We start from the raw sequence: 24440 nt of genomic DNA on the forward strand, positions 1-24440 counted from the left end.
AGAAATGTCTCTCACCCTCCGTTGCTTAGTGCTTCTTGCGTCGATTACGTTTGACTCTGTAAAGCACTTAAGACTACAAAGACATTCTGTTAAAAAAAAAGCAGTGCCCCAGATGTGAACAAATTTGATCTGCAAGGTCACATGTCCCCTCCCCACTCAGCCCCAAAATACTTGAGAATGTATTCAAACCTTGGTGGTCCATACCACCCCCGAGGCCGTGTTTCCCCTAGGTTTTCTGGCTTGTAGGGGCTGGATACAGATGGGGCATCTGTGGGTTTTATAATTATTTAACCTATGAAAAGTATTAACAAGCACGCGTGACTAAATAATATCTACAATTAAGTGATCCATTTTCCATTTCCTGAAAAGTAATGGTTTTGGACTTGGACAAGGTTTCTGCGTTACATTGACATGTTGATCTTTTGCCCTGCTGTCCTTCCTGCTGACAGTACATTTCTTTGGCAGTTGAAGTGGAATGCAGCAACGAAGGAACAAAACACACAATGCATGGGAATACTGCCATAAGTACCTTGTGACTATGAACTGGAGTTGTGCGTCGCAACAGTGTAGTGGTGGAAGTCATTTTGGAGATCCCAAAGACAATTTAGGCATTTAGCAAATGCTCTTAATTCAGAGTTGTTTGATTGATTAATTGATTTATTAAAAGTTTGCAGAATTACAGTACATTTCAAGTACAACTAAATGCAAAAAACTGACTTACAGTAAGCAAGAACACCAACACCAACACCAAATACATAGAAATAAACGTTAACTTAAGGAATAGTTAACTGCCTCAAAATAGCAAATGAGACTCTTTGTGTCTCCATAGGGAGCTGGTCATCAAAGTATTGGCTTAATAATGCGACAAATACATTGATTGTCAATGGGAATTGTAATGTTTAATTCATCATCAACTCAAGGCAGCGCATATTTACAGTAGGGTAGTTTTATAATCACTGAAGGATCATTATTATTATCTGCCATTAGGTTTCAAGGCAAACCTGCTGGGATAGACACCATGCAATAGACAAACCAGATGAGTTGCACAGTTTGCACACTATGTATAATGCAGTGTGGGCTCTAGCTGTGTACCCCATCAGTGTTGGAGAGGTCCCACAATTAGGCCACTGCAGAGTGCAGACCACTGGGAAAATGGCTCAGACAGGAAACAGAACTGGACAACAAAAGCTGTCATGTTTGTAAGGGAAGTGTGACAGAGGTTAACCCTTTCAGCTTGTGTCATTTCTCTGCCGACTAATGACACCAAACCAACGAGAAGTATCGTCTGAATGAGACACTGCTGCTGGTTACGAGCACTTCATTGAGTGCACCCATGTGGAGCGACTTATCACTTGAGTCTCAATAAGTGCTGTGTTTATCGATATAGAAGATGCCTCTCTGAGAGATGGTAGATGAGACGGAACTATTAGGGTGAGAGTGATCCCAAAAATAACAGGCAGAAACAAACTGAACGTTCAAGGAATGGCGTGAGACATCTTGGCTGGCAGTGTGAGTTTATAATATAACGGGGTGGTCTAACATGACTGCAATGTCATGTAAAAAATGTCAAAGATCATATCGAGCGAGAGACGAAAACTCACGTGCACGCACAGAAGCCGGCAAATGCCTCATCTGTGAGAATTGGCCCAGACAATGTTCTATTGTAAGGAGACGGACAATGAGACCCAAAGACACATGGCCAAACGCAGCCTCTTTCTGGGCGTCCCACCCGGGGGCCTGAGTGAATGGGTGCAGAGGAGAGTGACAATTGCCACAATTAGCAAATCCTACATCGTACCCTCCCTGCTGACATTTTGGTGAAATAGCTGAATTAAAAGGACCACCAAATATATTTGGCTGTGGGCCGCCATCTGAAAATGTTTTGTGCCAGGGACCCCTATTCAATATTTGTGTCAATATTAACACTTAGCCCGCTAGCATTTATTGAAAAATTAGGATCTAATTCACACCAGCATTTTTCCCAGTCGAGCTCTTATTTTGAAAAGCCACATTTCTAGACTACCGGACGTAGTATTATCCTAGGAAGTTGAACAGGTCCCGTTCAACTGTTGTTTACAATATGGGTCTATGCCGGTGCACTGGAGAGCTCCACATCGCCGGCTCTGTGCCATCAAAGAAACGCTGTTTTGACTAAAAATGCCATCTGGGACAAGGATAGGAGATACAGGCGATTGAAAGAAACGGATAGAATGGATTCTTATGGTGCCGATGATTTAAGATGGGCTCCGGAGTCTTGTGACAACAGCTAGCTACCAGATGCTAACGTAAGTAGCATTATGGCTCGATCGATCGAATGCACTATAAAAGCGCAATTACCATTAATCAACGGCAATGGCGGTAAGCGTAGTATCAAAAAATAGGCTTCAATTGACCTACATCTACGGCAATGGCGCTGAAAGAATTTTAATGTGATAAAATTGATTTAGATTTGTCTAGGGATCCCCTGGAAGTTGGAACCCACTTTGAGAAACTGCCGTCGACTGCAACCATGTCCAGCAGCGGTGGTGGTGATGGTAGGGCTGAGCTGGGAGCTCTTCCCAGCATTTTTGTGGGTTAAACATGCAGCTTGGCTCACACTAGAAAGACATACCAGACGCGTGAAGCATAGAGCTCTTTCCTGTCTGAAAAACTTTCAGGGAGATGGAAGTCGCAGAAACAACGGCCATGCTGAAAAGAGCAGAGACTGCTGACAGGCGTTTAAGTTTGAGCACACTTTAAAAATGAACAAGATAAGGTTTTCAATTGCCGGCTCTGAGAAAACGTTTTACAAGACCTGGGGCCCGTTTATGACATTCTACCACAACACACAAACTGCATAGTGTGCCGTGCCTATGCCTCGGCCAACGCCAAACCACAACAGAAACAAAATCTGCTCTATGAAAAATCTGCATTTTATTTTATTATATTTTTATTTTTTGTAATTATGTATACATGTATTTTGTGTATGTGTGTGTATATATATATATATATATATATATATATATATTTATTTTATTTCCTCCAGACTGTTTTTCCGACTATCCTTGGGATATTTTATATGTCTGTTTAATACTTGCCCCTGGGCTACTGTCAAAAACCTGAATAAAAAGATTTTGAAAAGAAAAATAGATAACTAAAACTCTAGGTCCTCATTTTCTTAAAAGCAGAGATGGGAATCAACACACGCGGTTCTGCCTCGCTCAGTTCACACCAAGTTTGAGACACAGTCTAAACAGCAGACTCATAGTTTACACAGGCGTCCAAAGCTGCTGCCCGCTCGCGCTACACACTCATATATCATCCCGACGTCGCAGTAACGCTATGGTTTACGCAGCAGGCCGAGAGAGAGTCAAGAGACAACGGGAGAGGTTGAAGGTCCTGCCACTTCCTCCCATCCTTCCCCCAGGTGTTTCCTCTGGCCTGAAGTCAGTACTGTGCCCCTGACGTCAATGTGTTTGCCCTCAGTAAGACCCCATCCCATCAGGACCAGGATGTTGAGGAAACATCCGTGTCAACCAGTGTAGATGGAACCAGACCCTTGCCATTGTGATGGAGAAAGCATAACAAGCTGACAGAAACGAGGGAAAGGGAGGGGTACCCAGATAATGCATTGGCTAACCTATACACTGCGGCTGCTGGTTATGGTCTTGTACCAGCATCTTCAGATATGGAAAGTATCTAGGTTAGCAACAGCTAGGCTATTCTTTGAGAAAACATAATGTGCTACTGTACGTACCGCTGTGTGAGCCCCCTGACAGGATGAGGGGGGTAGATTCAATGGCAAGGCAGAATGGCAGAAAATCAACCTTGACATATGATGTGCCAAAATGATGCAGTGAAATGAGGCGTGAGATAGCCGTCTCTCCTCGGTTAGCAATGGTGAAAAACTGCAATAACAATGGTTCTCTTGAGAATTCCATCTTATTCTTCGCGGGGACTCTCGGACTAATGGGAGAATAGATCCCAAGTGTACAAATGGGAGAGAAAAAAAAATGAGTTTCCGTCATGGCTCATTGGTGTGTACACTGAACCACACAGTCCCCAGAGAAAACGATGCATAATGAGTTAACTCAGGCTTATCTATCTACAGTAAGTAAGTATACCGTATGTTAATAACCATTTCCCATCATGCCTTTGGATAATGCATCCCAAACATAAAAACAACACACTGCTAATTCAGAAAAGTACAGAGAAGATAGCTATTAAAGGTTGTATGTTGGTTACAGCAGCAAAATTATTATTGTCATAATTTTTATTTTGTTTTGTTTCAATTTGACAGAATAGTAAAATAATCATTTGACAAAAACTAATAATATTAGCATTTTGGAGACAGTCCATGACTAAACAGATTATTTGATTACAAAGGTTTAATTTGATTTTAGTTTCCAAGCAATGCCAATAATCAATAGATAACTATTACAGGTCTGTAACTGTGTACAAATAGAACCAAATGGATCCATAAGAGTCCAGATCTGCTCTCAAAGTTAAATTAAAACTTTGTTTTACTTCAAGTTGTGTGTGATGCGGATCCTGGATGCAGAGTCAAGATTCCACAGTGACTCAGGCTCAGCCCAGCGGAGACAGGGTGGGTCGAGGCACAGAGGGAGTCAGCGACCCCTTTTTGAATATTTCACAAAACTGACGCATTTCCTGACCGGTCCCTACTCTATACCCAGTCGAGGCCAAGCCACAAACAGGAAGTTAACCCCCCCAATCACTCACAGAGGAAAAAAGTAGAAGGGAGAAAGAGAGTGAGGGGAATAGTGATAGAGAAAGGGAGAGAGAGAGAGAAATCAAAAACAGATGCTCTTCTTAGTTACACATCGTGTGATTCAGCATTTCAAAACTGAGCAGAACCGGAGCCTGTAGACCTGAACTCGGGAAGCAACTTAAATTCTCTCTCCCTCCCTGTCCCTTATGCTTTTGGGGAAACAGCATAGCTGGAAAGCTGTGTGAAATGGAGATCAAGAAAATGCCAATCACATTCTCCCAAGGGCCACGGCAACCAACACAGAGGGACGGGAAACGAGAGTATTTTTGTCCCGTTGCACTGTATTTAAAATGACAGAGAAAGTTGGATGGCTTGAAATCCCAAACTGCTATCAATAACGTCACCACGTTTCCTGAACCATGGGGTGATAAATGGACATGAATGGGACAAGCAGGTCCTGCCTCAGTTCTGGGGCAAAGGGTCATGTTTACACACCTGGAAAAGCCCCCCACCCCCTTTCCCACACGAGACTGGTGTTCACCAGAGGAAGCATTTCAGAGACATTCCATTACACAGCAAAATCTGTTACTCGTAACTCTCCTGTCAGCCCCAACTGGTAAGCCATACATATTATTGTAAAGCTGTGTGTGTGTGTGTGTGTGTGTGTGTGTGTGTCACTCCAGTCACACATTCAACTGGTAAGCCCTTATATTGTAATGTACATATACTGTCGTAAAATGAAACACAAGATACACAAACACATATCTTCAACAAATAAGTCTATATAATATAATAATAGGCGTTCACTGGGTGTAGCAGAGCAACTGCATGATGAAGTCTAAAACTAGGGATAGTAATGCTTAATGTATGCTCCGTCGTATGGAGGTGGGGTGCACCGAAAATAGCAGCTTTAAAGGCTGACATATGACGTATACATCAGGCATTAATGTACAGCCTCAGCTATAGCCACAGGACTATGGTACCCAAACGTGCAATTATTGTCTGACAGGACAGGACAGTCTCTCAAGAGCTGCTGTTAGCCTTATTATTCTGCAGCTGTATAATCCTTCATAATGGCAAATCCCCTCCACTTGTTTAAAGCACAGCTGACAGCCGAGCAACGAGACGGCATGCACTGGCATTGCATGTCCTGTCCTGGCATTGCATGTCCTGTCCTGGCAGGAAATTGGACATTTTCCAATGAGCGTTTTATTTCAAATATAAAGCAAAGTGGATGGAAAACGGAAAGACACGTCAAACGGGTGTGCGATCTCCTCGCTAATGCCTGTCCCCTATGAACAATATTTGTAGGTTACCCACTCGAGTCACTCGGCAGGGATACAATGATTTAAAACAATCTAAGCTCTTGAAGCAATTTAATTTGATGTGAAAGCAACCCAAAACAACAAAACAGATTCTACTCTTCAGAGAAGAGTAGAATGGGACAACTGCCACGCAGTCTTGCAGCTCTGGCAAATGGTATGGATAATCCACCGGGGAGTCAGGCCATTTATATTAAATGATTCAGAATTATAGTCTATTTCACACGGCAGCCAGCAATCATCCATGGAGTCACGTTGCATCCTGGGCTTAACTCAACTCAGCATGGGTCACAAAGGTTCACAGATGATACTAATACATAATACGTTGCGTTCTGGAATCGTGGGTAGTGACGTCTGATCATTTGAGATGTAATGTGTGAAAACATAGCAATATGGAAAGAGGGGAGACTGATAGCTGTGGGACGGTTACATACAACTGGAAGTGGGCATGGAATTATGCCATTCGCAAAGAAAGATGCTGTGGTCCATGGTGTGCTCTAATATTACACTAAGCCAAAGATCTCTGGTCTGTGTCATAATAATGCCAACATCCTACCCAATAGACACCTACAGTTTAAATGTACATAATGCGCTTACAACTCTGTGGCAAACCCCATGATTGGGTTTGTCTCTGGTTGAAATCAGAGTTCTCCTGGTACATTATCAGGAGGAAAAGTACATTTTCCTCATTTTCCTCTCTAAACACTATGAGACATCTGATACCTAAGCACTATACTGAATTGAGATCTGATGTTTGTTCTAGAATACCAAAATCCAATCTACTAGGGGATACAAAATGATGACTTTATATAATTGTATATAAGTGTAAGACTAAAAGCCCAGAGGGTCTAAATTGACAGGGCTTAAAATCTGTGTTCTTTCACATTTACTGGTCCAGCTTGTTTTCTGCCCACCCAGCTTCACATTAGTCATCATTAGGTCCTTTCACCGTAGGTTGTGATAGGAATACTAATGTCAGTACACACTGAATCATCCATCATTTAAGGCTCAGCAGGTTACCATAGCGCTGATTCAATGTCTAAAACACAGCATGGAGGGCTCGTCTGAGGACAACCTAGAGAGATGCACAAACAACCTGTGGCAATACCGGAGGGCTGGGGTGAAAGAGAGGTGACCGGAATTACACAAGAATGACAGCAATACGATTCGATTTCACAGCACTTAATAAACTGTTCACCCACTCAGCGGATGGTGGCGGGAGAGCGAGTCTAAAGCCGGACCGACGTCTTGCCCATATATGGGTCATTATTTGATTTTTGTTAAATGTTCTCAAATCTCAAACGGAAACTTTAATCAAATCTAACTTTTTCAAACTGATCTCCAAAATCAAGATCAGCATCCGACCCAAAGATCTGCCCTCGGTCAGGGATCTAAGGATGTGTCCCTGTTTGTGCTGGCCCAAATCCCAGGTCCCTTTATCACCTAGAAGGACGTCTAATAGAAGTAGATTAACACACTGATCAGCATGCAGCGCGCTGCTCCACACAGCTCTTTGTGTGTGCAGTGTGTGAAACGTCTTGCTATTCATCAACATGAAATGAGAGCGACAGACAGCCAGGGCTCATGCAGAGAGTTCCCCCTCCATCACAAAAGGCTTAGGGGGTGACATCATCGCTGCATCCCAGAGCCATTTCACCACGGCTTATACTCTCTCTCTGCTCATTTTATTAAACCAGAAACACAATAAAATGGAACCACTTTCAACCTGGCGTCCCTATTTTGGACATTATCAGCAAACATTTTCAAACAATGTGTGTCTTATGAAGAAATACAGTAAAGAAATACGGCTTAAGTGGTTAATCTGAGTGCACAAAATAAACAAATTTTGTACAATTTTAGGATTTGATTGTGTATAAAAATATTGATTCATACCCCAGTACAACATACAGCAGTATAATAATCACAAATGTGCGTTTAAAAAACACTTTAAAAAGGGACCAATATGGCTTAAAAAATAAATCACACCTGTGTGAAGTGAGGGCCACTCTTATCATCATACATCATCTCATACATCATCTCATTCTGGCCAATCACAATTTGCGTCCTCACTTTAGTCTTCAATGTTTGTGTTTACACACGTTTGTCTTCAATGTTTGTGAAGCTGGGCATAAGGGGCTAGCGCCCCTCAAAAATATTAGGTATCTAAATATCAAAGGGGTTTCATTAGCCGGTTTTTATATGAATAATATCGCCTGATTCTCTTTAATAACGGCATAGAATTCCACAGGAGCACGAGCCATGCCTGCTTCCAGAGGTCTGTCTACCCAGTCATTTATTTTTGTTTTGATAGCAGTGGCTAAAGAAAACCTCCATTCTACAGTCTTACAGGATATCCTGCACACACACATTAACAATCTGACATGATGTGTTCCAGTGGCTGTTCTAGCCTCCATTGCCTCGGCGAGATCCATGTTGAGCTCCGAGGCTCCAGCTGTGAAGATGCCCTTCATCTGTTCTTGTTTGAAAATAAGATGAAAGCTTCTCATTCAGCCTGCCCTGCACTGGTACCACTGGTACCCTGTCCTCTCTTCTCAGCAAGGGGCTGTGCACTGCACGGCACACGCATGCACTGGGTGACACCAGTTGGACATTTGCAGGTGTGTGACTGACTGACACCTTGCCATGGAGGGCTTGAGGAGAGAAGAATGTGGGCTAATCCCAGATTAAGACACACTGCTATCAAACTGTGAACTTAATCCCTGTCACTTTCATTACCTGGACTTGTCAGCTCCAGTGTATAGGGAAGGGAGTTCAGCTCGCTGACACCCGTAACAGGATGGTAGAAAAGCCTGCATCACTCTCTCAGTCATTAAATCACAGTGAAAATTCTTATATTCAAATATCAAAAGGGTGGGAGCAGGTCAGAGCAAAGTGTTTTATGTGGAAATAAAAATAAACAATATGAATAGAACACAAACCAGATCACAAGCATCGTGACTACCATTTTCCATGTCTCAGACCATAGCTAAAAATCCTCTATAACAGAAGGCTTTAGAGATCTTACCAACTCACATACATACATATGTACCATGGCACACGATTTGTGTAGCTGGTGTGACTGCTGTATACAGTACAGTATGCACCATGTACAGTACCACTGGGCAGAGATATGGATGCGACCATGGCCAGCTATATGTCAGAGTAGTGCTTTTTCAATTTGAATAACAGTGTCCCCCACCCTTGCTGGCGTAAGTGAGGGTTTTGGGGGTATACCCTTGGCTGAACAGAAGGCAACTAAACCGTAACTGCAGAGACTTTAAATGGAATAAGGAGTCAGTATTAAATAGAGAAGAAACAACATAGCCACGCAGCAGAAATCTCTTCCAGCTTATCCTGCACCACCCTCATATAAGAAATAAACCCAAAAACAATGCATGCTTAGCTGGATAATCTGTCAATCACAACACACACCTGATGGTTGGAATAACTCATGACTGCTACAGGGCCTGATCTGAAACTGGGAGGGACTAGGACATAGCCCTGTGTGAAAAGACTGTCAGGAACACGCGTTAGGAACAGTATCCTTTCCCACATTCAGGGTGGTCAATGAGTGAGTGGGTGGGTGGATGGATGGTGGGTGAGTGGGAGGTCCTGGCTTGGCTACAACTGTGTTACAGTAAAAAGGCATGAGATATGTGGTGTATTCTGTATTGAAATCAAACCCCAGCTGGATGGAGCCTAGCTGAGAAGAAATTAGACAAGACATGCTACAATGTTAGAGCCAGCATTACATATTGTCCCCAATTGAAAATGACAGCTTCTGACCAGTACAACAAAGCAAAGGTTTGCAGAATTGATGCACTACATATGCAATACGTACTCAAAAAGATGATTTTGGCCCATGCAGCTAGTGTAGCAGTCCGGGCACCTAGGCTGCTAAGCCAGCCTGACGGCGTGTCGTGGGTTCGACTCCCAATTCCGACAACTTTTGCCACGTGTCGCCCCGCATCTCTCTCCCCATTTCCTGTCACCATACTGTACACTATCAAATAAAGGCAGAAAAAGCCCAAAAAATACATCTTACAAAAAAATGATTTAATTATTATTTTATTCTACCGATTGTTGGCAAACCTAATGCTCAATTGTTATCGTTCATAGAGCAGCAGGAAACTGTGCCACATGCTCTGCATTCCTCTGCAGCAGCAGCAGGCACCTCCTGGAATCTGACATGCTCTCGTGTCATCTGACTTTGGGTCACGCATCCATCCGATTAGTCGCTCTCCCACAGACGCTGGAGACAGAGGCAGTAATACGCCACAGGTCACTGCCCTCAGTGGCCTGGGATTCTCCCCGTCTATCTAAGCTGTTCTCTGCCTACGAAGGCTTGCCATGACTCAATGACGAGCCCGTCGGCATGAAGGCAGCCTCACAACAGCACCCCACCCACCCCCCACGCCCGGCTGACACCATGGGGGGGGGGGGATCCTCAGGGTTTCCTCAGGCCCTTAGCCATTCAGACTCAATGAAAAGAGTCTGTCTCACAGCGGAAGAAATGCGCTCTTTTGGACAATGGTCATATTCTGCTGAAGCAATGCTTGCGGCACAACCATGGTGCATCGAGGAAGCCAGACATCCCGCCAAATGGCATACAGCAGACTCTCTCAAGCTCAATAGAAGAGGCATTCAAATTTCAATATACAACAGTTTTGCTAATGTTCTATAGAATGTTATAGAATATGATAAACTCTCATTGAGGATCTCTGTGTGTGTGTGTGTGTCCGTCCAGAGCTAATCTCTCAAATAGCAGGGCCGATCAATGCCTATAGTGTATGCATGTAGGACACACACACACACACACACACACACACACACCCCCCCCCCCCCCCCCCCCCCCACTTATTGGTGTGATCTTTCTGAAATGTTGCCCAATTTACAGCCATGTGTCATAGATATGACTGTTGATGTCATAAAGATGACTCGTGTCACAAGCTGGTCACATCACATCCACAATGGAGCCACACTATCTATTCCAAGGGTTTTGTTTTCTATGATTTTTCAAAGTGAGAAAAGCCATTGATAATATTATGTTGTGACACAGCATGTGACAGTGACCTCAAATTAGCGCATCGGTGGGGAAAAGTCAGTGCAAACATTACATGTTGCCAGTGTTGTGCTGCAGCAAACACAAACACATGCGATCCTGTGGCCATGTAATCATTCTGGTCCACTGTCTCAAAACAGATGTGGAGAAGCGGCTGCAACTTCGCATCTGTCGGCTAAACTCTTGAAGAGCCAGACATATAGACTATAGAGCAGTGGTTCTCAAACCTTTTCATTTCAAGGACCCCCAGTTTGGTACAGGCCTCGGACCCCCATAACTCTCAGAGTTACAGACCAGTAAGACTCCATTCGGTTCCATTTGTACACTCTCAAGAGTTTCAGGGCTTCAATCGTCCATTTGGTCCCCCGGCCCCCGCTATCCGTCATTTAGCAGAGCTAGCACTCTGGAACCTCCTCCAGAACCCCATCATGGGGGTCCCCAGATCCCACTTTGAGAACCTCTGATATAGAGCCAAAACTGTTTGAAAAAGTGGTACGTTTGTGCACCATTAGCCTCGATTCCCAGGCTTTTCTTTTCGTTCGCACCATTGACCATATCCACACACAGGCAGCATATCCACAAAATATTATTTGCTCCATATTGCTCCTCTAATAGCTCTACTCTATCACCATACTGCACAGAAGTTGGAAAGTGTCGTGGCAGACGTTTTGAACAGAAGGAAGAACAGAGGTGCAACAATGGAGACACATTTGTATCATGGATTATGGCATTTCATAGCATGCCTTGCCTAGAGGAAGCAAACCGTTGAGTCGTGTGTGAAGTAGTCAAACCCACCACAAGAGAGGTAATCATGCGGAGCTGATATCCTGCATGTTTTCACACATGTGGGAAGTGTCTCTCAAAATATCCAAATATGAAAAAAGGCACGATTTTCCTCTTTTCTGGGCCATGCGCTTCCTTCTGGTTATCCACCTCTGGGGTTTGTTGCATAACACTTAACACAGCTTTATGCTCCACAAAGGGGCCATTTGAATGTTCTCTGAAAACCCTGTTACAGGCTTCAGTGGGCAGAAAAATACGCTTTTACAGCGCGTCTCTATTGCCATTCATGTCCATCCGTTGCGCTCATGCGGTGCCAGCGCCGCATGAGCTTCAGAACTCCTCACAATGAATGAGAGGAATGCTCACAACAGATTTATATGGAACATGAGAACATCTCCACTTGATCTTCTTTAGCCGTTGAGATAGTGTGGGCCAAACAGTGTACTGGGAAAGCATTATGTTCATTCCACATTCACAGCCTTGCCCTTGACCAAATAAGTGATGACTTTAGCCTGCATATTTAAGTATATTATGAGAGAAAAGAATGGGGCATTTCGGCAAAGGTACCTCAAAGATAGCTTAGGTGACGAGTTTGCTTGTAGCTCATCTCAATAATAGCCATGCTCTTTAGCACATACTGTAAACATGGAGAGAGAAGGTTTGTGTAAATACTCTTCACTCTGCACTTCCTGCGGTCTGCCTTTCTCCAGGCCAGATGGCAGTCATTAAGGTGCTGTTACCAAGTCTGGAAGTCTTTGATTTGGAGCAGAGATTCTATCTCTAGGAGCATGCGCGCACATGCACGCACGGCACGCACACACAATATGTAAAAGGACCCAGGCTAAAGCAGGCTTTAGCAGGCAGGCATGAGCTGAGGCACCCCACACAGTCTGGAAGGATCTTGGCTCCTCAGAGGCAGGCAGAGGGGAGAGCGCAGGCCAGGTCTAGGGGAGAGATGTGGGCGTAGAGGAATTCCTATGCTATTTATCTAACCTTTGGTGCTGTGAGCGCACAGCAGTCAGAGCATGAGGCTGTGCATGGAACCGTTCAGCTTCCTCTGATCCAATGGTTAGTGACACTGTTTGAACTGCCTCCTCTGTGAGTATTTCAGTGTCATGAGAACAGTTAATTAAAACGGAAGTCCGTTCAATGACATAAAACATTAAATACATCTGGTCCTTGACCTATAGACGTTGACCATACATGGTGAGGGATCAGTCATCACACACGAGACATAACTCGTTCTTATACTTGCTTCACATCAGAACACCCACATGTGGCATATGTCAATCAGACACTAGTGGAATGGAAAACACAACACAAAATGACTAGCCTACTACTCTAATTTGATGGCCAACAGATACATTTTAGTTAGTTACCAGTTACCGCTCACGGTCTCACCTAATGTTTAAAAGGTTATCCAGCTGCTAGTTGGTAGGCCTATACTGCCTAATGCCTATACACGTACAGAGAGAGGGCACCGGCATAGTACACAGGCTACTTGCATGGCATGATTCATTTAACTCATACGAGAATATGACTCGCATTTCCCGATGCTTCCCTCCAGTTAGCCTAGTCAGAGAATGCATGTGATAAGTCAGGGCGCTCACCCTCATGCATAATGTTAGAACTGTGTGCCTGATGGATGACTTGGAGATGCTCTGATGTTGCCAAGTCCGACTAATTTAAATTGACACAGTACTTAGAAATGTTGTCAGTTTAATATAAACTGGATAGGCCTACCTGTCGTATATGATACTAGCCTATTAATGTAGGCATATATGCCTACATTAGTAGGCTAGTATAATACAACATGTAGGCATGCGCAAATCAAATATTCTTTCAAGGTAGGAAAGGCTGTCAGTCTGCAACGACCGGCTGGATTATTTTTTATATGGTGTGACTGTGACTGTAGCCAAAGCAAACGCTGCTAGAATATAAAAATACAGCACGTTTTGTTACAGCTTGCATTCGTGTAGGGCGTCCAGTTCGGCAAGAGAGTTACACAGATGATCATCAAGACGTCAACACGAAAATGTTCTTACCTAAACCGGGGTGAATCTTTAATACATTCTTCAAAATCCACCGTCATCTTAGACTATATTAAAGTTTTCACGATTAGAATACGGGTTTCATTTCCTAATTCCTGGGTAGAATGATGCAGTCGTGTAGTGTGTGAATCCGATCCTGTGATCCTCTGATTAGTCTCTCCCCGGCCGGCTCCCACACACTGTGCTGTGCTCACAGTCCTACTCCTAGTACTACGATTGACGGGAGCTGCTTCAATCAGAAAGACCCGAGCAGCAGCAGACCGCGAGACCGCTGCATGAGAATGGTAGGCTGGTGGTGACGTCACATTTCAGCTCATTTGAATTCATAGTGAGACAAAACCGTAGCGTGCCTGATGGAGAAAAAGATACACCAATTGATTGTTGGTCCTAAACCCCAAAACCTAAATCATATGATGAGACAGGCTGCGAGCCTGTGCGATCTATAAAGTAATATGTAGTTGAAGAAATGTAAGAACATTTGGTGATGATAATGTGATGAAATAATTAAATGACAGTAGGCCTCCACGTTTTAGACCCTGTCTGTTAGACCAAAATTGTGATAAAAAAAATCACATTATATTTCATATAATTCTCCAGACCATGGCCTACTAAAGTGAAAACGTTTGAAAACCCCTGCACAATAACAGCAGTTTGTAAATTTATAGATCTGCTATTTCCCAAAACAGATTTGACATTTTCACAATCAGGGTGGTTCATTGATTCAGTAAAGACTCAAACACATGTCCAACTGTCCTGTATGCTGGCTAGTGGCTGAGCGAGAATCTTTGTTTGTATTGTTTTTTTTTTTTCATTGATATTTTTATTAGAAGTTAGGCATCAGTATATGGTGTCATTTCAGTCACATCATATATACAATAGTTATTTAGGTATGCTGTACATGGAATGACAGCCTTTTATAATACTTCTGATTAGATTGCTTTGCCCACTCCATTTTCCATTTCTAAACCCATACACAAACAAACATAACAGACATCGGGAAAATAATAAAATAAAAAGTGCATAAAGAACATGGTACAATATATCACATTTTTTAAATGAATAAAATAAATATTAAAAACATGTAAAAATAATAATCATAAGCACACATAGAGAGAGAAGAAAGTATAGAAGGAAGGATAGAAAGAGGGGAAAGAGAGAAGAGGGGGGGGGCAATCACTCAATGAGTAGGGATTAGTTGGCGATTAAAGAATAACAATAAAGGATCCCATTTCTCTTGGAATGTAGTGAGATTACCTCTGGTAGAATATCTGATTTTCTCCAATTTCAAAAAGGACATTACTTCTCTCAGCCATTGGGTACTAGAGGGTGGTCTAGTAGATTTCCACTGGAGAAGTAGCTTTGTTTGTATTGTTGATTCTGATTCTATTCCAACACACCAACAATATAACATCAAATTCGGACTCATTGATCCAGTAGCCTACTTTTATTTCAAACTGCATTTTACAAACTGACACAACACAGCGGATGCATTAACACCTCTAATAGCTCTACTCTACTCTAGCTCACTATATTGTTCAAATAGTTACTGTGAATGAGGAAATCTCAAGTGCATGCATTTCCCCTTGCAAGGCCTAAAAATAGAGGATATTATTAATTCACAGGAAGTCAGGAAGCTGAGGGAGAAAGCCTGCATGGGATTTCACTGCAGGCTTTTATAAAGCACCAATTGTTCCTCCTCAGTATGGTCCCAACCCTGATGATATCACCCTCTTTAGGCTCTCAGCATACCTTCACTCTATCACGCCTATGTTTTCTCATGTAAAATCACTGTCAGCATTGTCAACTGAGTAGCGTTTCTTTTTCTTTTCTTTTTTTTCTCAAATATCTAACACACACACACATGCACACACACACGCACGCACACACACACGCGTACGCACACACACACGCGTACGCACACACGCGTACGCACGCACGCACGCACGCACGCACGCACGCACGCACGCACGCACGCACGCACACACACACACACACACACACACAGTGTGAGTGATGTTTTGTGTGTTAGTTATGCACCTGAATATTCTACAAGGGCATCATCCTGTATCTGAATCTGAGAGACTGGATGTCCTCAGCTGCTTTATGGGGGCTGAAATTAGGGCAGCTAAAATCAACGGCTCCCTCCTCAAGCGCTTCTCTCTCTCTGTGTGTGTGTGTGTGTGTGTGTGTGTGTGTGTGTGTGTGTGTGTGTGTGTGTGTGTGTGTGTGTGTGTGTGTGTGTGTGTGTGTGTGTGTGTGTGCGTGCGTGCGTGCGTGCGTGCATGTGTGCATGCGTGCGTGCGTGTGTTTCCCTCGTCCTTTTCTCTTTCCTCATCTGAAGATCAAAGCATCCTCTGCTTCTTTATGAAAATGTTGAGTCAGCAGTTTGCAGAGCTGCCTGGAAGTGAACACTGGTGGAAAAACTTGGGAGCAACTTGAGAGAAGGGCTGGAATGTAGTCCTTCATGAATGCATTTTATAGCGGAAATATAGGCAATCTACAGCGCGTCACAAAGCAACATCTACAAGCAGATCTGTTTTTGCCTTTTGTATTCTTTAAAAATGTCCCTACCTAATGACATACTCAAATTAAGGACGTCACACCAGGTTGAAAGTGGTTAAACAGTGTGAAAATATATCGTTTGACAATCAGGGGTCCACCTACACTACCTAGTACCTACAATCAATTATGCTCAATTGGTAAATGTATTTGTATTATAGTTATGTATTATTATAGTATGTATTATATAACTGCATGAGATGAGCATCATACTTGGGGGCTAGGATTATTTTGGCAATATTCTCTGGGGGGTACGCATGCTTATTTGCAATTACATTTTTGGTAGTTAAATGTCAATAGAGATAATAAGGTAAAAAGATCACTTTATCAGCTTTAATTTGTTTTGTTAAGGCAATCGTTGACCTTTCTGAAGCAGTTCATCAATTGCATGTAACAATAAGCGATCACCTCAGATCATACAACATCTGTGCATTCCTGAGAAGGCACTGCTATATGATATAAGTGATGAATGGCCTGCTCATGACCTGTCTCTTGCTGCATTCACTGCATGGCATCCATCAGGAGTAGGGATGAGGCTTTCATGCATTCAAATTGTGGGTGTGAAGGTTGGAAGGGCTGTCAACTTCAATTTTTGCTTCCGTGAAAGTCTCTCTGATGGCAGACATAAGCACCGAACCACTGGTAGAGACGTGTGGGTCTCTTGGATGGTGACCTACTTTTGTTCCCCACTATCCTTGCATCCCAGTCTCCCCCAATTGTTGGTCTGTCAGCAGCCAGACGGAGTGAGAGGAATGCTACTGAGCACACTGCTTGTAACATTATTCCTTTTGACTGCAGGTGCAAGGTCTTGACAAGCCATTACCAGTGTAGTGAGGTGGGTATCTGCAGTTAATAATAATGATAATTCTCAGGCTTAATATTAATTTAAGTATTTTTATCTCGCAATTTCACAGGATTCTCACTATCCTCACTAGTGGTGCCTGTGTGAGTAGGACCGATTCCCAAGTGGCTGCTCTGCTCCACGCCACTGCTGGCCCACAAGTGACCGAGCATTAATTTGTGTAACCATAAAACTGTCAGTTTCAGAGGAAGTATTAACAAACAGACTTTCCTCTTAGGAGTGATAAGTCATTAAACATTTTGACCTTGGTTCTATTGTGTAGTAATCATGTTAGGGTAAGCCAAATTGCTTAAGGAGTCACAGTCAAGTCAAAACTCAAAAGCCTGTCATCTTGGAAAAAGTCTCTAAGCACTCAAAGACCTGGCTAAGCAATTACTTTAAGGGAATCTTGTGTTGGAGAAGTTGACAGTGTTCCTTATTTCCAATATAGTGGATAAGGTGAATACGGGGTCAGAGACAGAGCAGCCAGAAAGGAAACAAATGATATTTCTTTTATAAAAAATGCATGGGCTAAGAGCAAAGTAAACCAAACACAGAACACCATTGTGAAGGACTTCAAGCGAATGTCAAAGAGTTACAGAGATACGAGGGTTGATTCACAATATAGAGAAAAAATATATATTTACAGAAACCAAAACATTGGACATTTCAGTAAAAGCAAGAACACAATTAGAGCTTCTGTGATGATGTATGTTGCAGGGATAGTCTTTTTATGAAGAGGAATTGATCGACTTCAAACTTCTCCAGGAATTTACATCCAACGGGTCTGTGAAGGATCGATGCATCAAATCTCTGTCTGTGGGGCCCGGGGGGAGCGGGATGTCGGCATCACCTCCCCTAATTGCCCGTTTGCGTAGTCTGAGTCTGTGTAATAATAAAATAAGATCAAATACAAAATGAAACAAATACAGACTGTAAATCAGTAATCCATATAGAGCAGTTACACAAGTGGCTGGTGGTAAAGTGAACAGTGCAGTATGCACAGTTGCACACTATACTTGAAGGGGGAGGGGGAGACAATTATTCAATTCTTATAGAATGACCATAAAATAAGATTAGAATTTCAGGGTGGTCATTTTGGGGACAACATCAGAACATGACTGTAATTCAATTCATGATTACTATGTATTTTACCAAATATAACCTTGCAAACACAAGCAATCTTTTGTAAGTATATTCTGAACCACACAACTTTAGGTTAAGCCCAAATTCAAATAGTGAAAATCACAATGCTAATTTTAAGATTTAGAAAATTTGAAAAATGTGCCCAAAATAGGGACACCATGTGTCATGGTAAATTGCCATATATCAGAACAAATATAAAGCATGCCTCGCCTCTCACTGCCACAGCTATTACCATGATGTGAGGTGGTGTGGATGGACACTGGCCAAATACAAGGTGTAAGGTGGGGAAGTGGGACATCACTGTATCAAAGAAAACAAATGGAAAGCTGCTCCCATGTTCATTCCCTACAATTCCCCTATGCTTCTCTCGGCGCTGAGCCCATTGCCTAGCAACGGCAGCCTCTCTCAGTATCTAGTCCAGCCATACCCAAGAGGAGGCTGCCTCCATCAGATACTCTTCCACCATCAAGTGGCAACCCTCTCTCAGATCTGTTGTTTTGACCATTTTGGTGTTATACTCTGACCATTCTTGCTTAACGTTCCACATCCACAAGTCATAGCCTACTATTGGAAGCGTAATGTGTTGGATTTTGTCTGTGGGGGAAAAATCACAGTAAGACAAACAGCACATGGAAGGACGAAGCACGTGAGCCATCCCGTTACCAAATAAATTATATTTAATTAGATATTCCGCAATGCCAGATTACATTCAAATCCACTCATAGGGAGTCAGCAAATAAAACAAACAAGTGATTAAAAGGTGATGTAAGGCTTTTAGCACCACATACAGTGGGACTGTCTAGCACCCGCAGACCAAGAAATGCTTTAAATAATCCCTTACATGTGTTCACTGTGAACATGATAACTGCCATTGAGGTTATGAGGTTCATATGGTTCAACAGATTTATGTATGCTAACTTGATCTTCACATTTTAATTGTGTGTGTGTGTGTGTGTGTGTGTGTGTGTGTGTGTGTGTGTGTGTGTGTGTGTGTGTGTGTGTGTGTGTGTGTGTGTGTGTGTGTGTGCGTGCGCGCGTGCGAGAGAGAGAGTCATATGTGATTGGGGGGGCGGGGGACTGATCAAGCCTGCAGCTTCTCTTGTCCTACTTTCCCCCTGAAACAAAGTGTGTAGAAAAAAACAAGTCTTTGCTGACTATGCACCTGACACCTTCTGATATCAGCATTATTTAAATGTAACAAAATAATAATAATAATAATTATTATTATTATTATTGTTGTTATTGTTATTGTTATTGTTATTGTTATTGTTATTATTATTATTATTATTATTATTATTATTATTATTAACAATTGGCTAAATGGCTACATATTAATTAAGGAGTCCGCGGGTCCTTGACATAAAACCGCTGATGTAGAAGCACTGCTCCAACATCTCTGCTGAGACTGACGCTGACCACTGACCAGAACCAGAACTGACCAGAGAGAGCGCTTTGACATGGAACGTCCTGCCCGCTTTACCTCTGTCAGGGAGTCGTTTTCTGTGTTTAGGCGCCATCTACTGGCTAAGATGGCAGATAGCAGTTGGCACCAAAGATGGTTAAGGTGAAACTTTGTTGAATCCCATATTCATGAGAAATTGTTAGCAGCCAAGAATACAAAATTATTGAGCACGTAGCTTTGAAACTCTTGTAGGCCTACTCTTTTACCTCAACAGTGTGGAAATAGTTATAATAACCCCTCTTATTTATTTATTTCATCACCGGAGGGAAATTCTGGAAATACATCTGCAACATAATACTACTTTAATACTACTTTCAATGTTATTCATTAAATTAAATAAATATGTCTGACATATTTAAGCACAGCAGAATAGATGATCATAAACAGAATAGATTATCATAATCTGTAACACCAACATTTTGACAATCATTTTTAAACTAAACATTTGAGCACCTGCAAAAAAATGTAGATATTTTAGCCGTTTACCCATTTTTCTCCCAAATGTAGTTATTATTCCTCCCCTCCCCCACACACACATTTCTGTGTTGTCACAGCGGCTGCTGTATCCTAGGCCTATACTGACTCACCTACCAGTGAGGAGCCTCCACCGGGAGGAACCTTCAACCTGCTCCTCGGCTCCCGTTCAACACTCCCTGCTGACAGGTGCTACCCCAGCCCGTAGGGTTATGTGCAGTGCCAATGATCACCCTTCCCAACCATGCAAATGATCATCATCACCCTCCTCAACCGCCTCCCCCGAACAATTAAGGGACAATTGTGTTTGTGTGTGTAGACGCTCGAAAGCCCGATGCACCATGATGGATTTGAACCCATGACCTCCATGGTGGTGAGCAGAGCCGTAGAAGAAGAGAGTCGCGATGATCTCGCCGCAAATATAACTCTATGGGTGCTATGGGCTATAGTTCCAAACATTGTAACTTTACGCGCCCCATTACTCTAAGGCCCCATTGGGATAGAATGAGCACTTCCCCATTCCATTATTACAATGAGAGTCAACGCAGCTAGTGTCGTCTCGTCACTCTCATACTAGATCACGCTGGTGGTGAGCAGCTACTTTACCACTGCCATCTGAGTGCCTGTTCCTGTATTATGTGGTGTCTGTATAATTATAGTTTTATGGGGTATTTATAGCACACTCTAAGTGCTGGGACTTTGGACATCTTATTTACACACACACACACGCACTCACACACACTCACACGCACACGCACAAGCACACGCACACGCACACGCCACACACACACACACACACACACACACACACACACACACACACACACACACACACACACACACACACACACACACACACACACACACACACACACACACACACACACACACACACACACCTTTCTCACCTTCTGTTTATGAAATGTATTACTCTATCATGTTTTCTAATTCCAGTGTCTCTCATTTCACTGTCTGTGCTTTTAGGTTCTTTGCTTTTATGTTTTGTTATTTCTGTGAAGGCAAGTTAAAGTATACTTTATTAATACTGTAGCACAGTGCTTCTCAATCGTTTTGTGGCTAAGGCCACCAAAGGTCAAACACAAATCTCACGGTACACTTCTCATCATAATTATGCAGAATACATCTTATGGGTGGCTGTGGCTTAGTGGATACTGGGTAGAGGCCATCTGGTGATCCCCGGTTCGACTCTTGACCCCGGCTGTGTTAAAGACAACGCCAGACAACTATTCACAATCTCCGAATGCTATATAGATGGTCATATGTATGACGGAAGCATTTGAAAATTGCGAGAGGCAACAGTCTGGCAACGCAAGAATACCTGAGTAGCCATCAGGTTGTGAAGCTGAAACTGAATTTAATGTATTCAATACAAAAATATTTTGCTGCCAAAAGATCCATGGGGCCTATTCATTTCTAATGTGAGCGTCTTCTGGATTTTAGATACATGTTTTTATTCTTGACATGAGTTGTAACAAAGTCCTGCTTCATTTTTTTAAATGGTAAAATGCATGCCAACAAACAACTTGTTTAGAACACCTGCAGTAGTGAAGGAATCAGGGATGCATATTATTTATCTTTCACAGACCTTCAAGCATAAAAGCGTCTTTATAATTCCTTGTGATCTCAACCAAAAACAGGTGCCAGGTTGACTCCCACTGTTACGACGGGGAGTAGCTGTGGGAGATGTCCGACATTCAAGGACTTTAATCATTTATGGCCATACATTCCACAATGATTGTGTGTGTGTGTGTGTGTGTGTGTGTGTGTGTGTGTGTGTGTGTGTGTGTGTGTGTGTGTGTGTGTGTGTGTGTGTGTGTGTGTGTGTGTGTGTGTGTGTGTGTGTGTGTGTGTGTGTGTGTGTGTGTGTGTGTGTGCGTGCGTGCGCGAGCGTGCATGCGTGCGTGCGTGTGCTCATGCATACCTGCACATATGAGTGTGTGCATGTTGGTGTTGAACCAAGCATTCCAGCCACACGATAATAAATTATAGGTTAGGACACTGGAGCAAAACAACGTGATGGCTTTATTTCAAGACATAATGCAGTGATTTTCTTCAGTTGTTTCCTTATTTAGGCCTTGATAGTAGAGGACAGCAGGGCAGCAAGATAGCATGCCAATCGTGTCTGAGATTTAAACTTTTTTGTATTTCTATTCAAGCTTTGCATTTCAAACTCAAAACCAAGTGAACGAGTAGGTGAACATATTTTGTGCAAGCTTCCATGCAGTTACATAATAAACTAGAAAAAGTGCCCTTCTGGGCACAGGTCCAGATTAGAATTCTGGATGAGCAGGACATGTGCAGCATTTTGTACAAAACGGGCTACTCCTGAACTTTGGAAGGCAATCTTAGCTAATCAGTGTAGAATCTGAGAAATCCAACAGGCTCGTCTTGATCACATGACTACAGAGATCATGTGTACCGATTTGCGTGAGATTTGGATGAAATCTGTGCGACTAACATAAACTCATGGTGGCGCTATAACCGGCAGATGTGGAAGGATGCAGGGAAAATGTTTTTCCATGGCCTCTAGGGAGTGCGCATACATAAGTTGTATACAGATGATGCAGTTATAGGTAAAAACAGGAATTGGCCTTTTATAGCGCCACCGTGAGGCTGATTTTGGAGAAAAAAATAGTGACATGTCGTCCTCGGCCTAGTGGAAATGTGTGTGTATAATTTCATGGAAATTGGACACTGTGTTTGTGATTTGTGGCATTTTGTTCGAAACGGACCAATCATGTGAGTTTGGAAGCCAATCTTAGCCAATCAGGATGGAAGATGGGAAATTGTGCAGATCCGTGTTGATCACATGACTATGGAGATAGTGTATACCGAATTGTGTGATGTATGGATAAAATGTGTACGAGTTATCTACAGAAATATGTTTTGCCTAAATCGGCCTCATGGTGGCGCTATAACAGGCCGTTGAGGAATATTTGGGGCAGAGGTTCGTCGTTGGCATCCAGGGAGTGTGTGTGCACAGTTATGGATCGGGCCAACGGTGCCGGAGATTAGCTGATAACGGACGGACGGAAGGACGGACGGAAGGACGGACGGACGGACACACGGACGGAGTGAAAAACATACTCTCTCCCCATGCCTTCGGCCTGGTGGAGACAATGAAGACAATGTGCATACAAGGCGGTAGATATTATACACTGTATAGGCACAAAAGTGGTGCTGAGGTATTTACTGTATGTAGTAAACTGAACAGGTGCAAATACAAAGTGTTCCTCAGTCTATTGTGCAGACGGGTGATAGCCGGAATGTAGACGGCACCCTGGGAGCAGTAGGCTATGGGTTGGCGCCCCAGCCTGCATCCTCCGTGAGAAGGAAGCCCAAAAAACCTTCGGTGAGGCCTTTAGGAGGGCCAGTCGAGCCGCAAGCAGAGCCTGCAGCACCAATGTTACCCAGGTAGCCTGCAGAACCATTGCGGCTCAAGAATCCACCACTACTGACTGAAGTGTCCGGTGCTGGGAGTCTGGTGCAACACACAGGTCCTGGACCTGGTGAGAGCAGAAGTAGACCTGGTGAGACATAGGAGGGGCCCGGACAGGAGTCAACCCACAGAGCCTAGTCCTTCCACACGCCAGAATGGTGCCTCCCAGTCCCGGCAGAGTAGTTCCGGAGTAATTCACCGGATTGTGTGGCCCTGGTTTTAGTGGGTCTGATCGAGGGTAGCTACTGGGACGTAAGTCGGGTCGAGTGAGGGCCGGGGTATGATGTTCGTGAGACCTGACACCCCGATGACCTTGGGATACATAACTGAGGATAGGTCCCATGCAATGTATTTTCGTTCTGCTTATAGAGGGTATGCGCGTGACATCATCATCATAACAGGAAGTTATGCGGGAATGCGTACTGTATAGCCTTGACAGCCCATACATTCAAACAGAAAAGTCATATTTCAATGCATGAAATGACTTTAAACAACATTAAATTCACTTTGTCACTCACTTTGCCACTCGATTTGCCACTCGATCTGCCATTCACTATATGCATGTGCAT

At 43.2% G+C, this 24440-nt stretch overlaps 1 protein-coding gene across 2 annotated transcripts in view; it reads right to left on the minus strand.

Annotated features, from left to right (window-relative positions):
- acap3a (ArfGAP with coiled-coil, ankyrin repeat and PH domains 3a) overlaps positions 1–14199 on the minus strand; it is a 65020-nt gene extending 50821 nt beyond the window's left edge. For both annotated transcript variants that reach the window (XM_079496035.1, XM_079496036.1), the window contains exon 1: positions 13924–14199. In XM_079496035.1, the coding sequence (XP_079352161.1) occupies positions 13924–13970 (47 nt within the window). In that variant the 5' untranslated portion in view covers positions 13971–14199. The remainder of the gene's footprint in view (positions 1–13923) is intronic.
- Between the last annotated feature and the right edge of the window lie 10241 nt (positions 14200–24440).

This window comes from Electrona antarctica (genome assembly GCF_951216825.1).
Source record: "Electrona antarctica genome assembly, chromosome: 2".
In the NCBI taxonomy this organism is placed as follows: domain Eukaryota; kingdom Metazoa; phylum Chordata; class Actinopteri; order Myctophiformes; family Myctophidae; genus Electrona; species Electrona antarctica.